We start from the raw sequence: 20,360 nt of genomic DNA, 5'->3' as shown, positions 1-20,360 counted from the left end.
ATACATTACTTTTTATTTAAATGTTTAGATAATATTGGAAAAAAAAAACTATTTTATCTATTATTAAAATGGAATTTTTGGGACCATATTTTTGGATGTTACAAGCTTATTGAAAAACAATGTAAATTGTTTTTTTTTTTTTTTTAGCTTTTTACCATTATATTAAATAAATCTTTTAAGCGATCAAATTTCTTCAATTTATGGATCCAAATCAAAATACCCCACCTATCCAATCAGCTCAAACGCTCCAAATAATCTATTTGCAAATCTTAGGTACATGGCATCAAGGCAACGACCAACATGGTCGGCTGCCATGGTGGGGTTTTCCCTCGTTCTCTGGCCAATCAATTACACACACACACGACATACACAACTAGCAACAGCAACACACACATCTACACATGCTAAATACGAACACGACCACCCACCTGGTGGCGTGCAGCGGTCGGAGGACGACAGCGGGATGGAACAGTCGCTGGAGCGGCGACGATGAGTGTGAAGAAGCGATGGAAGAACGAAGAGCCCTCAGTCTTCAGAATTCTTTGCAAAATCAATCCGGAAATTACACTTTAACTCCCAAAATCCAAATTATGACATTTAATTCCCAGAAAACCAACACCCTGCTAATTAATACAACTGTAGGGCTAAGACAAATAGGATAAATTACATCTCGAAGTTTTAAGTATTATTACTTATTTATTTTAAAAGAAATGTTACAATTCACCATGACATAGCAACCTTAACGACACCGTGGTGATGAGTCTGGACAACTTAAACAATTAAGTCATTTCCTTCAACTACAAGATCTCCAAGTCTCAGATTTGATCCTTCCCATGGTCTTGATGAGTAAAGTTTCCAACTTTATCCCTCAAACGGTCACACCCCCGAACCTGGATGGCGGAAACGTCCGGGGGCGGATTACTTCATTTTGTAATATTACAACAATTGAATATGAATGAAACGTAGCAACCAAACATCATACATTAAAAGATACCAACATACATTGTTACAAATTGTATTTGTTCACAAATTTTACTCAAAATGACAAAATGTAATATTTAAACTGCATCAAAATATCCGACACCCATAGTCCATGTACCTGCTCACTGAGTCCCTGAGAATACACGTCGTTTTGAAAAGCGTCAACATAGAATGTTGGTGAGTTCATAAACATGATTGTATGAAAAAGCTTTGTACATCTTTTTTGTAATAACTTGTAAAAACTCCAGAAAATCCGATATTTTATTTGAAAAATGGTTTGTGAATCTCGTTCTAAAGTTGTGAATAATTGCATGCATGTCTTTTGTTTTCTATTGTTTGTAATTGTGAAAAATGCGTTCCCAGAAAATCCAATATTTTCTGTTGTATGAAAACTTGCAGTCTTAAAACCCTAAGACTGGAGTGGTGATAAATAAGTATTGGAAAATGAAGTGTAGTTTTATATTTAATAAAACTAGTGAAGTGTATATTTTTACGTAAATCCAAAATAATGTTATTAATCCCTTTGTGAGTCGTTATAACCATGCTTGATGTGAGTGATATGCCTATCATGATGTTCTTCAGGCATCGGTTTAGGTAAGATATTTGTCACCCTAGACTGGCCCCGTCTAGCTGTAGCGAACAGCTCAAAGAAAGATTTTCGGCCCAATAAGACCAAATGAAGAAGTTATCGGCCCAATGAAGAAATCTTGGTCCAATAGGGTTTTGGGCTGAGAATTTTTGGGCTAAGGCCCAAAATTGATTGAACTTAGCTATTGGATCATGTTTTTGGGCTTATACGAGGTTGTTTCGACCTGAATCGCAATGTATGAACATATGAACTTAAATAGCATTGTAGTTTGAATTTCACTAAATAGGATGTTGTAGGGTTACATGGAGGAAATTGTCTTGTACAAGGATCAAAATCTTATCCCTAATTTTCTAGTTGTGACATCATCCCCCCGTTAGAGGGAATTTCATCCCGAAATTTGTTCTGGAGTAGTCTTCAAGAACTAGGGAAAAGATGAGGGTATTTTTGCATCATCTGGTCTTCATGTTCCCAGGTGAACTCTGGACCTCACCTGGCGCTCCATCGGACCTTCACAATGGGAATGTGACTTTGTTTCATTCGTTTCACTTCTCTGTCCATTATCTCCATGGTTCCTCAACGAAATGAAGGGTTTCATTTACCTCGATTTCGTCGAGCACGACAATGAGGGTTTCGTCAGATAGGCATTTCTTCAGGTTTGACACATGAAAGACAGGGTGTACGTTGCTAAGCTCCAGTCGTAGATGCATCAGTCTGAATGGACAGCCTCGCAGGGCCATCGACCTATTTGGACCGCTCTCCGAGCCTTCAGCACGTCTGGACCGCCTCACGGGCCTTCAGTCTATCCAGACTGCTCGTCGGGCCTTCGGTCTGACTAGTATGCCCTTAACGGGTCTGCAGTCTATTCGTTCCGCCCTGGGTTTTTTTGGCCTTCAGCACAAAGCAAGTCTGCCTCAACCCATCCCCTATCATACAATCAACACATAATACCAAATGCTAGCATAAACAAACAGTCAAACCGATCTAACAGATCACTAATCATAACATCATCCTATTTACCAAGATACCGACCTTACAAGTCACTAACATATCATCATCCTATATACCAAGATACCGACCTAACAGGTCACTAAGCATATCAACATGCAATAAACCCAGATAAAAATCCAAAAGGGTCGACATTAGTGCCTTCGACCCTGTTAGTATAGTGAGGACAACTCACATCAGAATGTCGATCGGAACTGAAATGTCAAACTCGCGAAATACGGCTCCAAACACCAACACCTACAAGCACCAATGAGCCACTTCCATAAATACCCAATTTACCTAAATACCCTCAAAAGTCAACTGGTCAACCTTTGGTCAAGGTCAAAGTCAACGATCAAGGTCAACAGTCCATGTTGACCCGACTCATCGAGTGCAGCTTACAGACTTGTCGAGTTCCTTCAGAACTCATGGAATTGTGAAAATCCCAGTTGACTCGCCGAGTTTCCAGACAACTCGTCGAGTCTATTCAGTGTCCAATATATCGGGAAAACCCTAACCAACTCGTCGATTCACCTTGCTAACTCGTCGAGTTCATGCAGAATATAGAAAAATAGGAAACCCTCATCCGAATCGTCGAGTTGACTATTCAACTTGTCAAGTTCCTTCAATGTCTTTATCATTTAGACATTTCTAAGCTAAACCAAGGCTCCAAACTGTAGATCTAGCTTCCTAGGGTATACTTTCCACTTAAAGTTGCAAATTTTACATGCATGAAAAGCCCAAAATGCCAAAACCAAGCTAAGGAAGAGTTTTAAGCCAAAGAAAAGGGCCAAAGCTTGATAAATTCGATAACTTTATGAGTATGAGGACTTAGAGGGGTCCAGATCTGAAGTTACAACTTCAGATCATGCTCAATACCAAAAATGACCCACAAATATGCTAAAAATGGCCTTAAACCCTTGAATGAGGAGATCTAACACTAGAATGATCAAGGTAACAACTTGTTACCTTCAAATGGAAGCCAAGACGGAGTAGGTACTGGATCTACAAGCTTCTCCTTGATCCAAGCTCTTGAGTCTTCAAGTTTCTTTCAATAAAACCACCTTCCAAGCTTTCATACACACAAAATGAGGAGTAATACACGATTAGGGTTTTCTGAGGTTGAGGGGGACGATAAGAGAGGCAGATGGTGCTAATGAGCCTTTAAATAGGGCGCAAACCCTAAAAATTAGGGTTTTCATGCACAACCTCTACTCGTCGAGTTAGGGTCCTCCAACTCGCCGAGTAGGTTCCATAAACCACACGACCATATCCCGTCTCTACACAACGATTTGGGTTCAACCAACTCGTTGAGTAGGTTTAAAAATGAATATTAAACTTTAAAATTTATACATGGGAGTTGGGGTATTCCATTAATAAGTAAAACCCCATGCATGACATCAAAACTTGATTTTACTTCATATCCAAGACACTAAATGCCTTATTTGACTTGGAGATTCATAAAGTTGCAAACTTTATGAGATCCTATTACTTAAATCCATCAAAACATGGAAAAAGGGGACAAAAACAAAAGATCTAGCAACATGGCAATAAAAAGGTTGAATCTTAGCCACTTACCAAAGTCCAAGAGATATGCTAGCTGAAGAAATGATGCTTGCTAAGTAACCACCTCACCAAGAGCTTCCTTCTCCTTCAAAAATCACCAAAAAGCACCAAAATTGAGCTCAAAACTTCAATGGAGGGTAGGGTTAGGGTTTTTAAGGTTGGGAGGAAGATTGAGGTTGAAACCCTAGCCTTAATGTTCTTTATATAAGGTCAAAAGCCTGAAATTAGTTTTTTCACTAAAACACCTGCTACGTCATAGTGCCCCAAGGCCACGTCGTAGCGGGTCATTTAAATCTCTCGATCCAAAACGTTCCGCTACATCGCTCACGTTATGGCCACCCCAATTAAAGTAAATACATAAAAGTTGATTCATACCTAGACTAGATGTTACACCCAACGTACATGCCATGTACGCCTAATGTACTCAAGGATGACCATATCAAATTTAATGATGTACTCCCAACGTACATGCCATGTACTCCCAACATACATATCAATTCTCATTCCGATCTTAACTTCCATGATCATAACTTCTTCGTCCCAACTTCGTTTTCGGTGTTCTTTATATGCACGAAAATGTATTGAAGAGCCCCATAATCCTATCTAATTACCTTTGACTTAAAACGCATCGAACAAAGATTCTTAGTTCATGAAAGGACTCCAAAACATCACTTTTCCCATTTTACCCATTTGATTCCAAAACACGAACTGAGAGTTTGGATCATATAACCCAAATTATTCACATCCAATAGGATCTAAATTCTATTCCTTCGAAACCCCAATGCCTCTACTTTACCCATTTATTGTCCATAATTCCCGAAATAAGAAATTTTTCGAAATCTGATGTTACAAGAATATTTTAATAAATCTGTATGAATTGATTAGTATTCCAACCTTTTAATTAATTTAAACTATCTAATTAATTAGTAAAATATTTTCTAATTAATTTTTTAATTCATAATAAATTAACAACTTATTTTTCTTCATTTCCTTGTTGTAATTGTGTCATGAGGTCAACCCAAAAGAACTTGGTTATTATTTAGAAATATTACCAATAGTTAATAATTTTGGATACTATCTACAACACTACTATGTTAACATAAATATATACACAGTGGTTTTGGTGGTTTGAAAAATGAAAATTTATGGGTGTACTTTGTGTTAATTTGTCTAGTGCTACAAATTGGAAGCAAAAGTTGTAGCTTTTATTTGAGAAAAAATATTTGAGAAAAATAGTTGTTAGCTTTTAAATATGTAAAATTAAATAAAAACAAAAAGCTAAAAGCTCTAAAAACTTAAAATCTCCCAAAATCCACATAAAATCCAATTTGATGAGTTTTTGTTTTTGCTTAAAAACAGTTAAAAGCTCTTACTATCGAATAACATTTTTTTTATGTAAAATTTTTTAAAAAGTAAAAACTAAAAGTTCTCAATTTCTTAAAAATTGTGTGCCGAACACATCCTTAATACAATTTAATATATGATATTATAGAAACCATTAAATGACTTAACTATTATTGTTATATTGCATTGTATATTCCATCATCCTCTTCATTATCATAATGAAATAATGGAATAATGGAGTGAAAGTATATTCATGATGTATTCTATCATCTTCTTCATTATCTTATTCCTTCATTATCATAATAGAATAATGTAATGAAAGTAAAGGAAAACATAACTATAAACTCTCACCTCTTTATCATTAAATTAAACATATTTTTTATTAGGTGTTTAAAATATAAACTTTTTCTCCTAATTCATATTATCAATTATAAATGTTAAGGTACAGATTTTAATTTTAAGGTCTTACGATTAATTTTAAGATTCTATAAGCAGTGGCGGATCCAGAACTAAATATAAGTGGGGTCCATTTTCATAAAAAAATATATAATAACATAAAATTCAAAACTTTTTTGAGTTTTTCAGTTAAATGAAATATCAATTGGGGCAATTTAATGTACAAATAGTTATTAAGGAGGGTGTTTTTAGTAAAAATATGATTTTTGAAAGGCTCATTAGTAATAAAAATAATGGGACCCACTTCTAAGTGGGGTCCATACACCCCACTTAATGGTACTGCATCCACTGCTTACAAGCGAAAAAAATCACAATTATACTAAGATCTTAGGATCTGACTAGGATCTTACGTTTTTAACGTGATTCCTATCTTTTTAGTTTTTATTATATAGTTAAGTATCAAAAAATTATTCATACAACTTGAAATAAAGCATCACATGTAGTAAGAGGCATAAAAATTCATTGAGTTTCACCCCTTCATCCTTTCATCTTGAATTAGAGAGAGTATCATGACATTTATTCTATTCTCTTTATAATCTTGTGTCTTTAGTTGTATATGATCATAATTATCTTGTTTGTTTTGTTTTTTTTTTCTTCCTAATTTTTGAAGGTTATATCAGCAGGAATTATGTTTCATGTTTAAAAAGTTAAAAGTTATTTTCACTATGGATGTCTTAATCATTATCAATTTTAATGAGTAGTGTCAATGTTAGATTATCCCACTGATAGAGTTTTTGCATCTTAGATTTAAGATCTCAAGTTCTAATCCAGATGTTGATAAATTTTATTAACATAACGATATTAACTTTTAACCACTAATCAACAGTTAAAAAAAAAAAGTAGTGCACAAATAAAACATTATAAATATGAACACCATTTCATTTTGTTAGGATTAATCGATCCTGATCCATCTTCCTATATCAATTTTCCAAATAGTAAAACAATTATAGATAAAATTCAGATCGTAACAATGTAAGTATCAAGTATCATCACTTGTATTTTAAGAAGACGCGTCGATAATTTTTTCTCTCTCACTATACTCTAAACTCTAAAGTCTATCTATACATAAATAACAAATACGAAAGTCCACAGCGTTCCAGCGGCTAACATGCCTTTAATCTCGGCATGAGCGTGACCGATCACCATCTCATCTCCACCTCACTCCTTTTCTGGTCAAAGCCGTCTTCTACTTCTATATAACTAAAACGCCCTAATAACTTTCACACTAACAAACAATCACAACTCGCAAATCGCCATGCCTATTGCTATTGATGAATCTTTTAAGCAACCAGGTTCTGTTCCATTCAAATGGGAGATTCGACCCGGTGTCCCCAAGCTCCACAACCACCACCAACCACCACCCTCAAACTCAAATATTCACCGCCCTTCATCCCTCAAGCCACCACCCTCCTCCTTGGTCTCCGCCTCCCCACGAACTCAATCCAGCCGATTCCATTTTGATAAGCCGCCACCACCCATGATTGGACGTCAACCCGAGGTTGTATCATTGGGTTGCTTTCAACCCCGGAAAGGAGGCCAAGTTAGAAAAACCAACAAGCTCCATGCAGATACGCTCTACAAATCAGACATCGAGACCTTGTCTCAATGGTCTATGTCGACTCAGAACTCAAGATCGCCGTTTTACAACTCATCACCACCGTCTTCTTCCTTCTCGTCCTACCGATCATCACCGGTGATGATGGCAAGTGATGTGGAATGGGCAGGGTACGGTTTATTTTAAGTCGCAAGTAATTAATGTCCTTTAATTTAGTAGTAAATACTAAATACATGTATCTCAAAGAATATTGTATGGTGTAAGTTATAACAGAACAATCATGTCGATTTATTATTGTAACTGTAATCAAGATTTTCTTCGACTGTGGAAATAAATTAATGTCTTTCTTCATGAGGATATGATCGAGTCATGCTAAATCTTGCTAATAAGGTATTGATTTAAACGATGGTGTACACCTATCATATATATTGATCGATCACAAAATAAATCCTATAGTAGCTAGAACGATATGATTTAAGTTGTGCGTGGAATTAATATTGTAATGTCATAATTTGACAAGAGCATCTTAGCCACCTCAATTTTTATCTTTCAAAGACCAAAGATCTGCATATACTGTTATACATGCCTATAATTTTACAATAAACTAGTTATAATTTTTTGTTGGTGATTTATATCACTAATATTATTTAAGTGTAATGAGATTAATTTGTTGATCAATGTTGCAATGATAAATATTAAATAAGTTAGGATGGTGTGGAATATACATATACTTCATTTCCCCTAAAAGGGCTAGTGACCCTGGCTGGTTTTGACCCTAATCCTAAAACCGGATTTTAAGAGCAGTTTAGTGATAGTTTTGTAATAGTTACAAAACTATCATATTATAGTTTTGGTAGTTTTTGGACAAGGTCGTTATTTTTGTCTTATTTATCATATACAAATTTTGGTACGCAAGAGCATACACTTTCTTCATTATTTGTTTTTGAATACTTAGTTTTATCCGATTAAAGATTTTTTTTGTGTACCATCGAAATGTTTTAATCTAAAAATGTGTTTCACGACTCTAAGTAATCCAAACATTCTAAATACGCTGATTTTCTAACACTTTTAGTTGATAGTAATGTCTAATTTATAACTTTGTTGATTATATTAATTCAATATAACATGAATATATTTATAGAATGTGTTTATATATTAAGTTAATATTATTCAAAACTTTAATGTATTGTTTTTTCTTTTGCTATGAAAATGGTTTTTTTTGAAGAATTCTACCAAAAGAAACTCTTAAAAAAAGATTTCATACAATTTTTTTAGAGGATTTCTTAGATGAATTTAAGGATTTCATAAATGACATCTGCAAAATCCTCAACTCCATCTGAGCAATCCTCTGAAAAACTGTAAATTTTTTTAAATTCATTTTTTTTACACATCAAAATTACAATATCAAGCTTTATGTTTACTGCAGAAATCTCGAATCCTCAAAAGTTTTGATCTGTTATTGATCCAATAAGAAATCCATCAATTTGACTCAGTTAGGTAGATGAATGCGTGGGTCGACCCATGACCATATATAATTGTAATTTTTTGTTTAATTAGTGATGGTTGACCATGAAAGATGAATACTTTGCTAAAATTTTTCAACTTTATCTTTTTGTTCCATCTAGGTGGAAATGACCATAAAAACAAGTTATATGCTAACATGGACTCCATATGTATGGTTTTTGGTGAGATAGAGAAATAGATTAAACAATTAATGATATTTTTATGACCTAACTTTTTTATTACTACTATAAATTAAAGCGGTGGACATCCCACATTCCCACCCCAAAGTTGGATAAAAAACTTAGCTCACATATATAAAAAAAAATTACATTTTAAATAGTGCAAGAGTAACTTTAAAAACTTGAAAATATATAATATAAAACCTAAGTATATCAAAACTGTACCTATAGGATATAATATAGATCGACCAGGACCATGATTATGATCTTATTAACTCTCATGTTTTATACAAATCTAAACCAAATTAGAGTTTTACTCAAAAGACAGATTGGTAGATCGAATGTGACGCTGCTGATTGGTGATTCCTTTACCCAAGGATGAACTAAAACCTGTTGGCTTTCCACCATAAGGAGATGAAAGCTTGGGTGAAAGCCATTTCTTGACAACAACACCATTTATTCTGATTTTTCCAAATGACTCGTTTCCTATGTACGACATCCTTAGCCTTCTCAATAATGATGATATAGCTTGGGTAACTCTGTTCATCATCATCAACAACAACATAAATGAAACACAATAATAGACTTAAATGAATGAAATACGAATGTATTTTCATATATTTGCTTATAAATAGGATGTTGATATATACGATTTGTGTACTGACCTTCCTGCGACATTCATTGTTTTGTCACCCATGGGAGCCTTAATTTGTGTCTTTACTACTGGCAGCAAGATGCTTATGTTGGGCAATTTCACACCTGAAATACAAATCAATATCAACCACATAATTATATAATAATAGTAATAGAAGCAGGATGGCATTAATTACCAGCAGCTAGTCTATGCTTAAGACCCTTCAAGACAGTCAAGAAGTAAACCTGAGGAGTTTTCACAAAACCAAAAAGTATTATAAACCCAATGAAAATCAACCATCTGTTGTTCAAGAAATAGCAATGAATTTAGTTTGATTCATAATTAAGCTTACCTCAGCCATATATATTGGTAATTTTGTGACATCCACAACGATGGGGCTTTCTTTTAGAGATACACAAGGAACAATTCCTAGTGAAGCAGCTTCCTAAAATAAAAAGAATAATAAAAAAATGTATAAACGAAAGCAGAAGAGTAAAAGTAGAATGGTATTGAATACAATAGCAAACCTCGAGCAGAGACAAGGCACGGGGATCGTATTCACCGAAGCCATCAATGAGAGAGCAGAGATTTGAGGCTTTTGATGTGTCATCAGCAATTACTCCCAGATTCTCAATCAGTCTGGTTTTTAAGGATGAATCTTGAGGAAGTCTTAAGCATCCCAAGACTTGTGATAATATTTCTATTGTTGGGATACTACCACCCTTGACTGTTTCTCTATATACCATCAACACCAATGTTGTCCTACAGTGCAAATATAGATCATCCCAAAATTTATCTTAATTTCGTTTCAACATAATACTTTGAAAAATCTACCCGGTTATAGCATTTTTTTTCTCTACTAAATATTATAGTTTACAAGGGATTTACCATTCACTGTTTATCTGTAAGCGCCCTGAGTCAAGAGACAAAATGGGCTCACCAATCATACAAGCTTTCTCAAATCTCCGGTACAACAATGCTTCAACATCACACATTAAGGAAAATCAGTTCAAATACCAAAAACGGATTATCCGGATAATAAAAAAAAAAAAAATGTTATATAGTAATGAATGCAAGAAATACCCAATGTTCTTTCAATTATTTGTTTGTTATAGCATCCTGATTTCATTTCTTTTTATTACAACATACAACTCTAAAAAATCTACCCAGTTATATGAGAAATTTTCTTTGTATTTGGATGATGTTGCTAGAATTGGATAGAATTTTCAAACTACACTTGATTTCTTTCTTTTGCAACATTGTACTTTCAAACATCTACCCAATTAGAGCACCGAACTTTGAATTCTTTTCTTTAGAAAGACACTGAACTTTGAAAAATCCACATAATTTTATTTGGACGATATTGCTATAACTGGTTAGATTTTACAAAGTACCCTTCATTACTTTTCCATTACACTATTGCTACATTGTACTTCGAAAAACTTAAGCATTTGTAGCATTGTACTTCCGATTTTTTTTTATTAGGACATTGTACTTTGAATAACATACCTAATTATGTTGGTGGAAATTGCTTTGTATTTTGATGATATTGTTATAGTTAAGTAGATTTTTCAAAGTACAATGTTGTAATATGAAGAAAATAAACAAATGAATTAAAGTAGATTGCTATGTCTTGAAAAAAAAAAAAGTTGATCTTACCAATCAAACACCGGCACATTACAAGATTTGGGGAAATGCCATCCTTTTTGGATTGAGAAAGGAGCATAAGACCAATTTGTAGATCGTCTTTCCTGTATAATTCCCCCCCAAAAAATTATAATATTCAGTTAAACTGATTCATGAAAATTTATAGAGAAGTAAAAAGTATTCTCAAAGTTTAGCAATTACTTTTCACTTGCCACCAATAAAATGGAGTATGTGATGGAGTTTGGGCGTAATCCTAACTTCTTCATTTCTGAAAGAATTTCCACAGCCTTAGGCAGTTCATCTCCATCACCTGCACCATCACATTTCACAAATTTATCAATGCATGCATTATTATAAAATTCTTTAGGATTAACTTGAAGAGCTAAATGCAATAAATAGCAACATAGTTTCATTTATTTGCATATTATAGCATCCCACTTTTATTTCTTTCTATCACAGTACTTTATGACTTGACCCAATTATAGCATTGTAATTTTTTTTTTCTTTCTTATTTGGATATTATACCTTGAAATATCCACCCAATTATAGCAGTGAAAATTTCTTTGTAGTTTGTAGTTGTACTACGTTGCTATAATTGGGTAGATTTTCCCAAGTAAAATGTTGTAATAGGATGAACTGTAACTAGGATGCTATAACAAACAAACCAACGAAAATTTTCCTGCGTTTAACCCTAATTTGAATTAAGAAACAAGTATAAAATAATCCATGTGGGAACTGGGGACTTACATAAGGCAGTAATTAAGGCATTCATCATCGACACCACTGGTTTCATCCTCATGCTTTTGACATATTCATATAACTCCAACGCCTTTTTCCAGTTTTTTGCCTGGGTATATGAATTGGAAATTATTTCAAAACTGTTAGAAATACTTTCATGGCATAAAAAAACAAATAATTATTTTCAAAATTGAAGGCTCAACACGAATAAAAGAACAAAGAATTGATATGATTTTTTTTTCTTTTTAGGAAATTATACGTAGTAATATCTATAGCAGTGAAAATTGCTTTGTATTTGGATGACATTTTATTATATAATTGATATGAAAAAACATACATTGCTACATGCTCCCATCAGTGAGCTATATGATACAATTCCCACATCTATTCCTCCCTTCTTGGCTTCTTGTAGAATTTCAAAGGAAGCATCTAGCTTCCCAGCATGCCCTGCCACATCTATTAATGCACTAAAAAACATCTGCAAGAAAATTAAAAAAAGAGCACTTGTCATTTATAAAAGAAAAAAATACATAACCTTTTACTCAAAAGATATTAAATTGTATTCTCTCAGAGGACTAGTTTAATGATTGTTATGGGCTCTTTAAATTAGGGAACTTGATACTTTCATACTACACAAACCTACCAAATATTTGAATTTTTTGATACCAACATAATGTTGCTCAAGAGACAAAAGGCTAACAAAAATAAAATAATTTCGAAAACACTTACATAGAGAAAGGAAAAATCCCATTCTAACAACTCGGAAGGATAAATACCTCATCAGGGATGATCCCGTTTTTTGTCATATCGTTATAGACAGAGCATGCAAACTCCCAATCACCATGTCCACTGCAACTGTTGAGAGCAATGGTGTAAACTTCAGGAGTACCCTTGATGTTGAATTCTTTAATCATACCATATATCTCTCTAGCACGTTCAACCTAAAACAAATCCAATCCCCCATGTCAACTGGAATAAATCACTAACAGAAAATGGATGCAAGATACACAGAATAAGTTATTGAGGAGGTGTTTGATTCACATAATGTTTTTGCAAGAAACGGAATCTGTCAAAGGAATTGGAATATTAGGGAAGTCTGAGGGGCTGCTTGGTTGGCATCAAAGAAATGGAATTTTGGGGAAAAGGATTCCAATTCCCTCGTATTCATGTGTTTGGTTCAATTTGTAAATTTCATGAGGGGTTTTTAGTCTTATAATAAAAAGAAGGAAGAAAGGAATTGAGTTCGTATTATCTATTCCTAGGAATCGCGAAATCTTCATGGATTTTGAAAGAATTGGAATTCAAGATTCCATTTTATGTTTTCCAAATGGATCAAACTCAATTCCGTTTGAATCCTCCAAATTCCATGTTTGAATTCCATGTATGAACCAAATGACCACTGTCCATTAGGAAACCAAACATGCCATGGAATGGAATCACAAATTCAAATTCAAATTCCATATCTAACCTGACCAGCATTGACACATGCTTTCATCAATGCTCCAATTGTGACATGATCTGGCTCTATTGGATGTGTCTCAGAATTCATTTCTGATAGTACATCAAATGCTCGATCTACTGCTCCTGATTCACCACATGCACTGATAAGCGCATTGAATACAACTCGGTCTGGTTTCACATTCTACTGCATGCATGTACAAATCAACTCTATAAGTACAATGCTATCATTGGCTACATTTTTTTTTATAAAAAAAAATCTATAACGCCTTGATAAGAAAATGACTCTTGACCTACCTTTGACCTCATAATACCATAGGCACCAAATGCCTTGGCAACTTGACCAGCTTTGGCACAACCATCAATAAGTGCACCATATGTGTGAACATTTGGCTCCACTCCCAAGTTTACCATTTCATGGAAAACCTGTAAAATCACAACAAAACATGTGATAGAAACTACGGTTAATGCAGGAAATAGCAATGTACTTTCATTTATAGTACTATAGTTAGGAAGTTTTTCCAGCTTATAATGCCTTCATAAGAATAAAATTATAAGTACAATGTTGTAATAGAAAGAAATGAAAGTAGGATCCTATAACAAACAAATAAATGAAAGCATATTTTTGTTTCTTGCATTTTGCCCTAAAGACTAGAATTGGAAAAGATAAGAAAACATACCTTAAACATTGTATCAACCTTTCTACTCTTAGCACAAGTTGAAATTAGAGTAGTGTAGAGTTTACAATCAGCTTTTAGTCCGGCTTTTTGGACAAGTTGCAAAACCTCAAAAGCTCCTAAAATACAAGATATTATAAAAATATGAAGATAATGACTGTATTCCAATTCAATTTGTGTTGAATTAAAAACTCAACAAAATTATATAAAGACTATTAGTATTACCATCTAAATCTTGAGAGTGTGCACAAATAGACATAAGCGTATTAAATGTGCTCAAAGTTGGATTTGGAATGAGATTAATAAAACGGAAAGCTTCCTTCACAGCTTTTTGGATTCTACACACGCGGAGAAACCCCATATGATAAACCTAAAACCATGAGCAAAAACATACAAAAAGAATAAGCCTTTATCAAATGTTAAACTGGATAGGCGAAAAATAAAAAGGGTTAAATGCTAGAATTAGCAACTCACTTTTTTATTCGTTTGTTACACCATTCTACTCTAATTTCTTCCTATTATAATATTGTATTTGTAGAATCTACCTAATTACAGCAATGTCAACCAAATACAAAGCTATAGTTAGATAGATTTTATCAAAATGCAATGTTTTGATAAGAAAGAAGCTGAAAGTACAATGTTATAATTTGGAAAATTTTCAAAGTACAATGCCTTGATAAGGAAAAAATTAAAAATTATGATGTTGTAATAGAAATAAACTTAAGTAGGATGCTTAAATACACAAATAAATGAAAGTATGTCGCTATTTCTTGCATTTAACCCAAAATTAAAAAAATATGATGACCATCCACTTAAAGGTTAAAAAGAGGCATCCTTACATTATTCATGTCTAACAAACCTTTTCTTTCCAGATATTCAAGCTTCTCTAAGCAGTCAGTTAACCTACAACAAGAAACATAAATTTTACATGAACCTTCACTCCAAATAAACTTTTTGATTGAGATAATACCATGTCATGTTATGTCATGTCATGCATAACAAACCGAGCCTTATAGTACAAATTACAAACACATCAATGTTACCTGCCCTCTTTGAGAAATCGATGGTAAGCACGTAACTGCTGTGATGAATAATCTTGATTGGTTGCTTGCTTCTTAACTTGTGATACTGGGAACAAAATTTTCAAGTCATCTTTACTCAGCATAGCCTTTTCTTCTCCTTTCTTCCAGAAGTTTCTTCTTCCATTAGGAGTGCCATTTTCATACTTTCCATTAGGCGACTTAGCCTCAAACTTTTCTGGAAAATAAATTTATTTCTCATGTCAAATAAGCCGAGAAACACAAACATAACTACTAAACATTTACATAACCAGCTTAAAATGTCAACCATTTCTAGAAATAACCTGCAGCATGAAGAAACTCCTTGGCAGAAAATCTTTCAGGATGAAAAATGGAATTATTCGCTGATGAAGAAAAGAATTTATCCCCAAAAGAGGAAAGCCCAGGCATTGGTTTTGTACTACTAAGATTTTCCATGCCACTCATTGCATAATGATTTGTCTCATAGAAGGAGTGTAATCCATTGTGGGTGAACTTCTTATCTGGAAAGTTATACCTACTTGCATCATGTTCTTTAGTAAGCCCATGGTTTTTCTCTCCAATGACATTACCTCCTGCCACCATACTGTTTGAAGGAACAGAAGCAGCAATCAACTCAGTTTCCACCACTAGCTTAGGTAACTCAGAATCATGATCACTTTCATGTTTCTCATCAAAACAGACAACATTTCTTTCTGTGGGTGGAATACACATTACATCACCTGATCCAAGAAGCATGCTGAGTGACTCTTGAGATGATAATTCCATCATGTTAGGAGGTTCCTCAAAAGATGATTCCAACATACTGAAATCCTTTTTGAAAGATGATTTGACATCAGATGATACTGAAGATTCTAAAATGCTGGAAGCAGTTGTTCCATTGAAGTGTGTCTCTGTTGGTTCATTAGTAAGATCATGGCTAATGTCTTTAACCTCCATAACTATATATTTGCTTCCCTCATCACATTTCTCACTTTCCAGAACAAGATTCGATGAATTTTGTTCATTAAAGGTGTGATTGACTGTACTTGAGCTTTGTTGGGAATCTGTATGATGAAGTGGTTTGGATTTCTGCAGAAAACAGGATAAGTATTAGAAGCTGGCTGCAGTAAACAGATTTTCTATGGTGTTTAAGGAAATTGGATGAAATGAAGATAAACAAGATAAAATACACCAACATTGACCTCCTCAAATAAAGGCAAATGGCATACTCCCTCTCTTAAACACTTGATGTCCTGCCTACAATTCTCACTCTCTTTCCATGTGGGATGGGTTATTACATGAAGTGTTCAAGTATATAGTGAATATATTTGTAGTTTTAAACTTATTTTGGAATAAAAAATGCATATAACCTGACCAATCTGATTATTTATTCTTATTGTTTTGCTTCTTTTGTTGTCTAGGCTTAAATATAGATATAATAAATAATTTTGACAACATTGTTCCAAACAGAATTAAATCTAATGCATTCAATATAGCTAGGTATCGTGGAACAAAGACATAACTTTCATACAAAAAAATGAGTTTGAGACATGTCCCAACCATATAAATTTCTGATTTCAACCTCATGTGTCTGTGTTGTGTATGGATCACTATAAGCAAGAAAAATAAGGTACCTTATCTCATTTCAACACATGGTGCAATTACACATAGCATCCTGTTAGACAGAATTTTGAGTTCGGAATGCTATGTGTTAGTTGTAGTTATTGTACTTATCTCTCAAGAAACTAACGAATTCTACCAACTGAAAATACAGGGAGCTGTAATGCAATTTGAGCACTACAACACGCACAACACAAGAAGGAAATCAAATAATATGTTATAATTCTTTGGCTTCCTTCTCATAATCAATTAGCAACGAGATGAATTACGGCTAGATCATATGATTGATACAAATTGATTTTAATTTTCCGAATGTTAAGCTAGCACTTCAAATGAAAAGGAGAGGGATCATAATTGACCAATTAATCGTAGTTAATTTAGCTAAATTACCTTATTGGATCTATCATCATGCTTTTTGTTGGAGTAATTGAAATAGTAGACGGTGAGAGCTGAAACAGCGACAAAGGAAACGACAACAACAACCGTTTGCAGATCCAAAGCCGCAGATGTTCTGAAGATAAACTTCCTCTTTGTTCTAATCGATGGACTATGAAAATGAACACCCAAGCCTAACCCAAGCCCTAGGCTGCAGCATTTTCTCCGGCGAGAAGGACGACGAAATTCGGGGCCGAATAATTCCGGGCGTAACGAGATGGTCGGAGAAATGCAAGAAGTGAAGGGAGACGATAATGGATGTTGATTGGGTTTTACAAAGAAGACGGAGCTCACATCCATCTGAGGAGGATTTGGATATGAGAGTGTTTGTGTTTGGATAGAGAAGAGAGTGAGTGACCAAGATATCAACGTTGGTTAATCCGGTGGCGTTGCTGACGTGTCATTGATTGGTGGTGGTTATTGTGGGAGCCGCGCGCAATCAATCAGTTATTATCTACACTGCCCCACCTTCCTTCGCTGTTTTCCTCAAAACGTTTTTTCCTTTTTGCCTTGGTTACTTGATGATAAACTTTTTTTTTTCTTTGATAATTTTATTCAAGTGTTGTGATTTTTTTTAGTATTAAACCATTTATCATAAAATGTAGGGAAATTGAATAATCTAACTAATGTTTGTGTTTATTTAAAAAAAAATAACCACTATAAATTTGTTTTTACAAAATAATCATCATTTCTGAAATGACCAATTCCGGAGTCCGTTTCGGACTGTGTATCTGGTCCGACCCATCAAAGACATTCCGGAATGCCTATTTCAGACTAATCCGACTTGTTTCGGATCTCGATTTACAAAACCTGGTTTAGGAATTTATTCTGATACCTTCCAGAAAAATAACCGCACTACAAACTTATCTCGACACATTTCGACCACTACTACACATTTCAGAGTTAAGAACCAAAGAAGATACGCAACACGATCTTGATGATCTGGTCATTTGACGGGTAAGTCTTTTACTTTTACACTTTGAGTAGTTTAATTTGAAGATTATCGTTTTTAGCAGCTTAGTCTAGAATGCAAAGAACATGTCCGAAATACACAGAACACGTTTTGGACTTGCAAATAGATCTTTATATTAGATTTACGACAAACCCAATATTAGTTTACTTATTTGTATTTGAGTATTATACATCGAAAATTTGTATTTCGGAACAAAAATACCATGGAACATCTCCAGAATTACGGATGAGCAACGGGCAGGACCTAGAACGAATCGGCCAGAAGACCGTAAATTGTGAATTATCTTACCCGAAAATCGGACTGGTTTAGGGTGTATCGGTCCAGTTCCGATATCGTGTACCAAACGGATCAAATTGGACTTTGGCAATGTTGTTTATGGTTTCGGTCCGGTTTCGAGTACCAAACAATAAGGATTAATCGCACATTTCTTTTATTATTATTATTTTTATATGTGTAATTGTTGGTCGTAGTACGTCCACAAATAAAAGGAATTAATAAAATGGATAATGATTTAAGAGACCATCGAAGTTTCAAATTTGTTCAAAAAACATAATTCAAATATTACATGTTCAAAAAACACCATCAAACTAAGATATATGTTCAAAAACACCAACGAAGTACATATTCTATTTAAAAAACACCATCTCTATGGTTTTGGATAACTTACATGTTTAGCCCTAACTTTTTTTTCTTAACTCGGACGGTCTCTAGCGTTTATATTTATTTTGTCTTCGGACCATAATCGAATTAAAAGACTAATATACCCTTATTAATTTCATTTAACATTTATTTTTATTACTTGTTAATTATTTATACAATTGATATATTTATAATAAATAATAACCTAAATTGTATAAATAATTAATAAATAATAAAAATAATATTAAATGAAAGTAATAAGGGTATATTAGTCTTTTAACTCGATCTGGGGTCCAAAGTTGAAGCAAATTTAAATTAAAGGGACCGTTCGAGTTAAGAAAAAAAATTAAGGACTAAATATGTAAATTACCCCAAACTATAGCGATGATGTTTTTTGAATAGAACATGTACTTCATTGGTGTTTTTTGAACATATGTCTTAGTTTGATGGTGTTTTATAAACATGTAATACTTGAATGGTGTTAGAATGTAGTTCTTTCAGGATCGATTGATTCTAAGCATGCAAACAAATAAATACGTAAATGTAAACACAAATATGGCTTGAATACGTTGAATGATTAAAGCTTCAACACCTCAGAAGAGCTCGATTAAGAACTTCGATTGTAGAGGTGTTTTAAGGTTACAAAACTCAAGCGTAATTAAAAAGATGTCTCTCAATAATGCATACATGCATGCATATATATAGTCTAACCCTACTAGATAATCACGGATGGACAGGCCCACTCCGGATATATACAAAAATCCCTAAGACGCAACATAATAAGCCCCAACAATCTCCCCCTTTGCGTCTTTGGGACCGAGACTTCAACTCTGTTTAGCAACCGAAGGCTTCTTCACTGTCTTGAATACTCTCGGAATGATAGCTAACAAATGGTACCAAAAGGTAATATACTACCGAAGCATATCAGTAAAATTTTTCTTATCAACATCTGAGTTATGCTTGCACCGATGTATAAAGTTGATAATGTGCTCCAAGTAGTCAGTAGAAAACAAATGCTATTCAAAGTATAATATCTTAATAAGAAAAAAATAATAATAAGTTAAAACTACAATGTTATAATGAGAAATTATATATATATATATATATATATATATATATATATATATATATATATATATATAAAGTGTAGAGTGTACCTCTCCATATCGATCTAAACCTAGCATCCAGGCTTCAATATCAAATTTACGGTAAGCAGGAGCACCTAAATCCCCGGTTCCCATATCCAATGTTCTGTCATGAAAATTAATTTTATTATATTTTGTGTGAGTGTGATGAAAAATTTATTAATAATTAAATTATGAAAAATCCTATACTTGAAATG

General features: G+C 33.8%; 2 protein-coding genes across 2 annotated transcripts; one reads left to right on the top strand and one right to left on the bottom strand.

Moving 5' to 3' along the window:
* Positions 1-7,063: 7,063 nt before the first annotated feature.
* Positions 7,064-7,830, top strand: LOC145038706 (uncharacterized). The gene has a single exon (XM_078986983.1). The coding sequence runs from the start codon at positions 7,176-7,178 to the stop codon at positions 7,659-7,661; it is 486 nt and encodes a 161-aa protein (XP_078843109.1). The 5' UTR covers positions 7,064-7,175; the 3' UTR covers positions 7,662-7,830.
* Positions 7,831-9,266: 1,436 nt separating this feature from the next.
* MRL1 (Pentatricopeptide repeat (PPR) superfamily protein) lies at positions 9,267-17,762 on the bottom strand. The gene is made up of 19 exons (XM_078990853.1): positions 17,362-17,762; positions 15,675-16,440; positions 15,355-15,568; positions 15,151-15,214; positions 14,537-14,681; positions 14,315-14,430; positions 13,932-14,060; positions 13,645-13,818; positions 12,953-13,117; positions 12,514-12,654; positions 12,186-12,285; positions 11,640-11,748; positions 11,451-11,542; positions 10,680-10,770; positions 10,319-10,553; positions 10,144-10,236; positions 9,988-10,036; positions 9,823-9,916; positions 9,267-9,696 (listed from the first exon to the last, which is right to left on the bottom strand). Exons 1-19 carry the CDS (start codon positions 17,704-17,706, stop codon positions 9,471-9,473), a joined length of 3,348 nt encoding a protein of 1,115 aa, XP_078846979.1. The 5' UTR covers positions 17,707-17,762; the 3' UTR covers positions 9,267-9,470.
* Positions 17,763-20,360: the final 2,598 nt, after the last annotated feature.

The sequence above is a fragment of the Lactuca saligna genome, chromosome 4 (assembly GCF_052625555.1).
Source record: "Lactuca saligna cultivar CGN05327 chromosome 4, ASM5262555v1, whole genome shotgun sequence".
Lineage (NCBI taxonomy): Eukaryota > Viridiplantae > Streptophyta > Magnoliopsida > Asterales > Asteraceae > Lactuca > Lactuca saligna.
The sequence above is the reverse complement of the archived record's forward strand: the minus strand, read 5'-3'. Positions and strand labels throughout refer to the sequence as shown.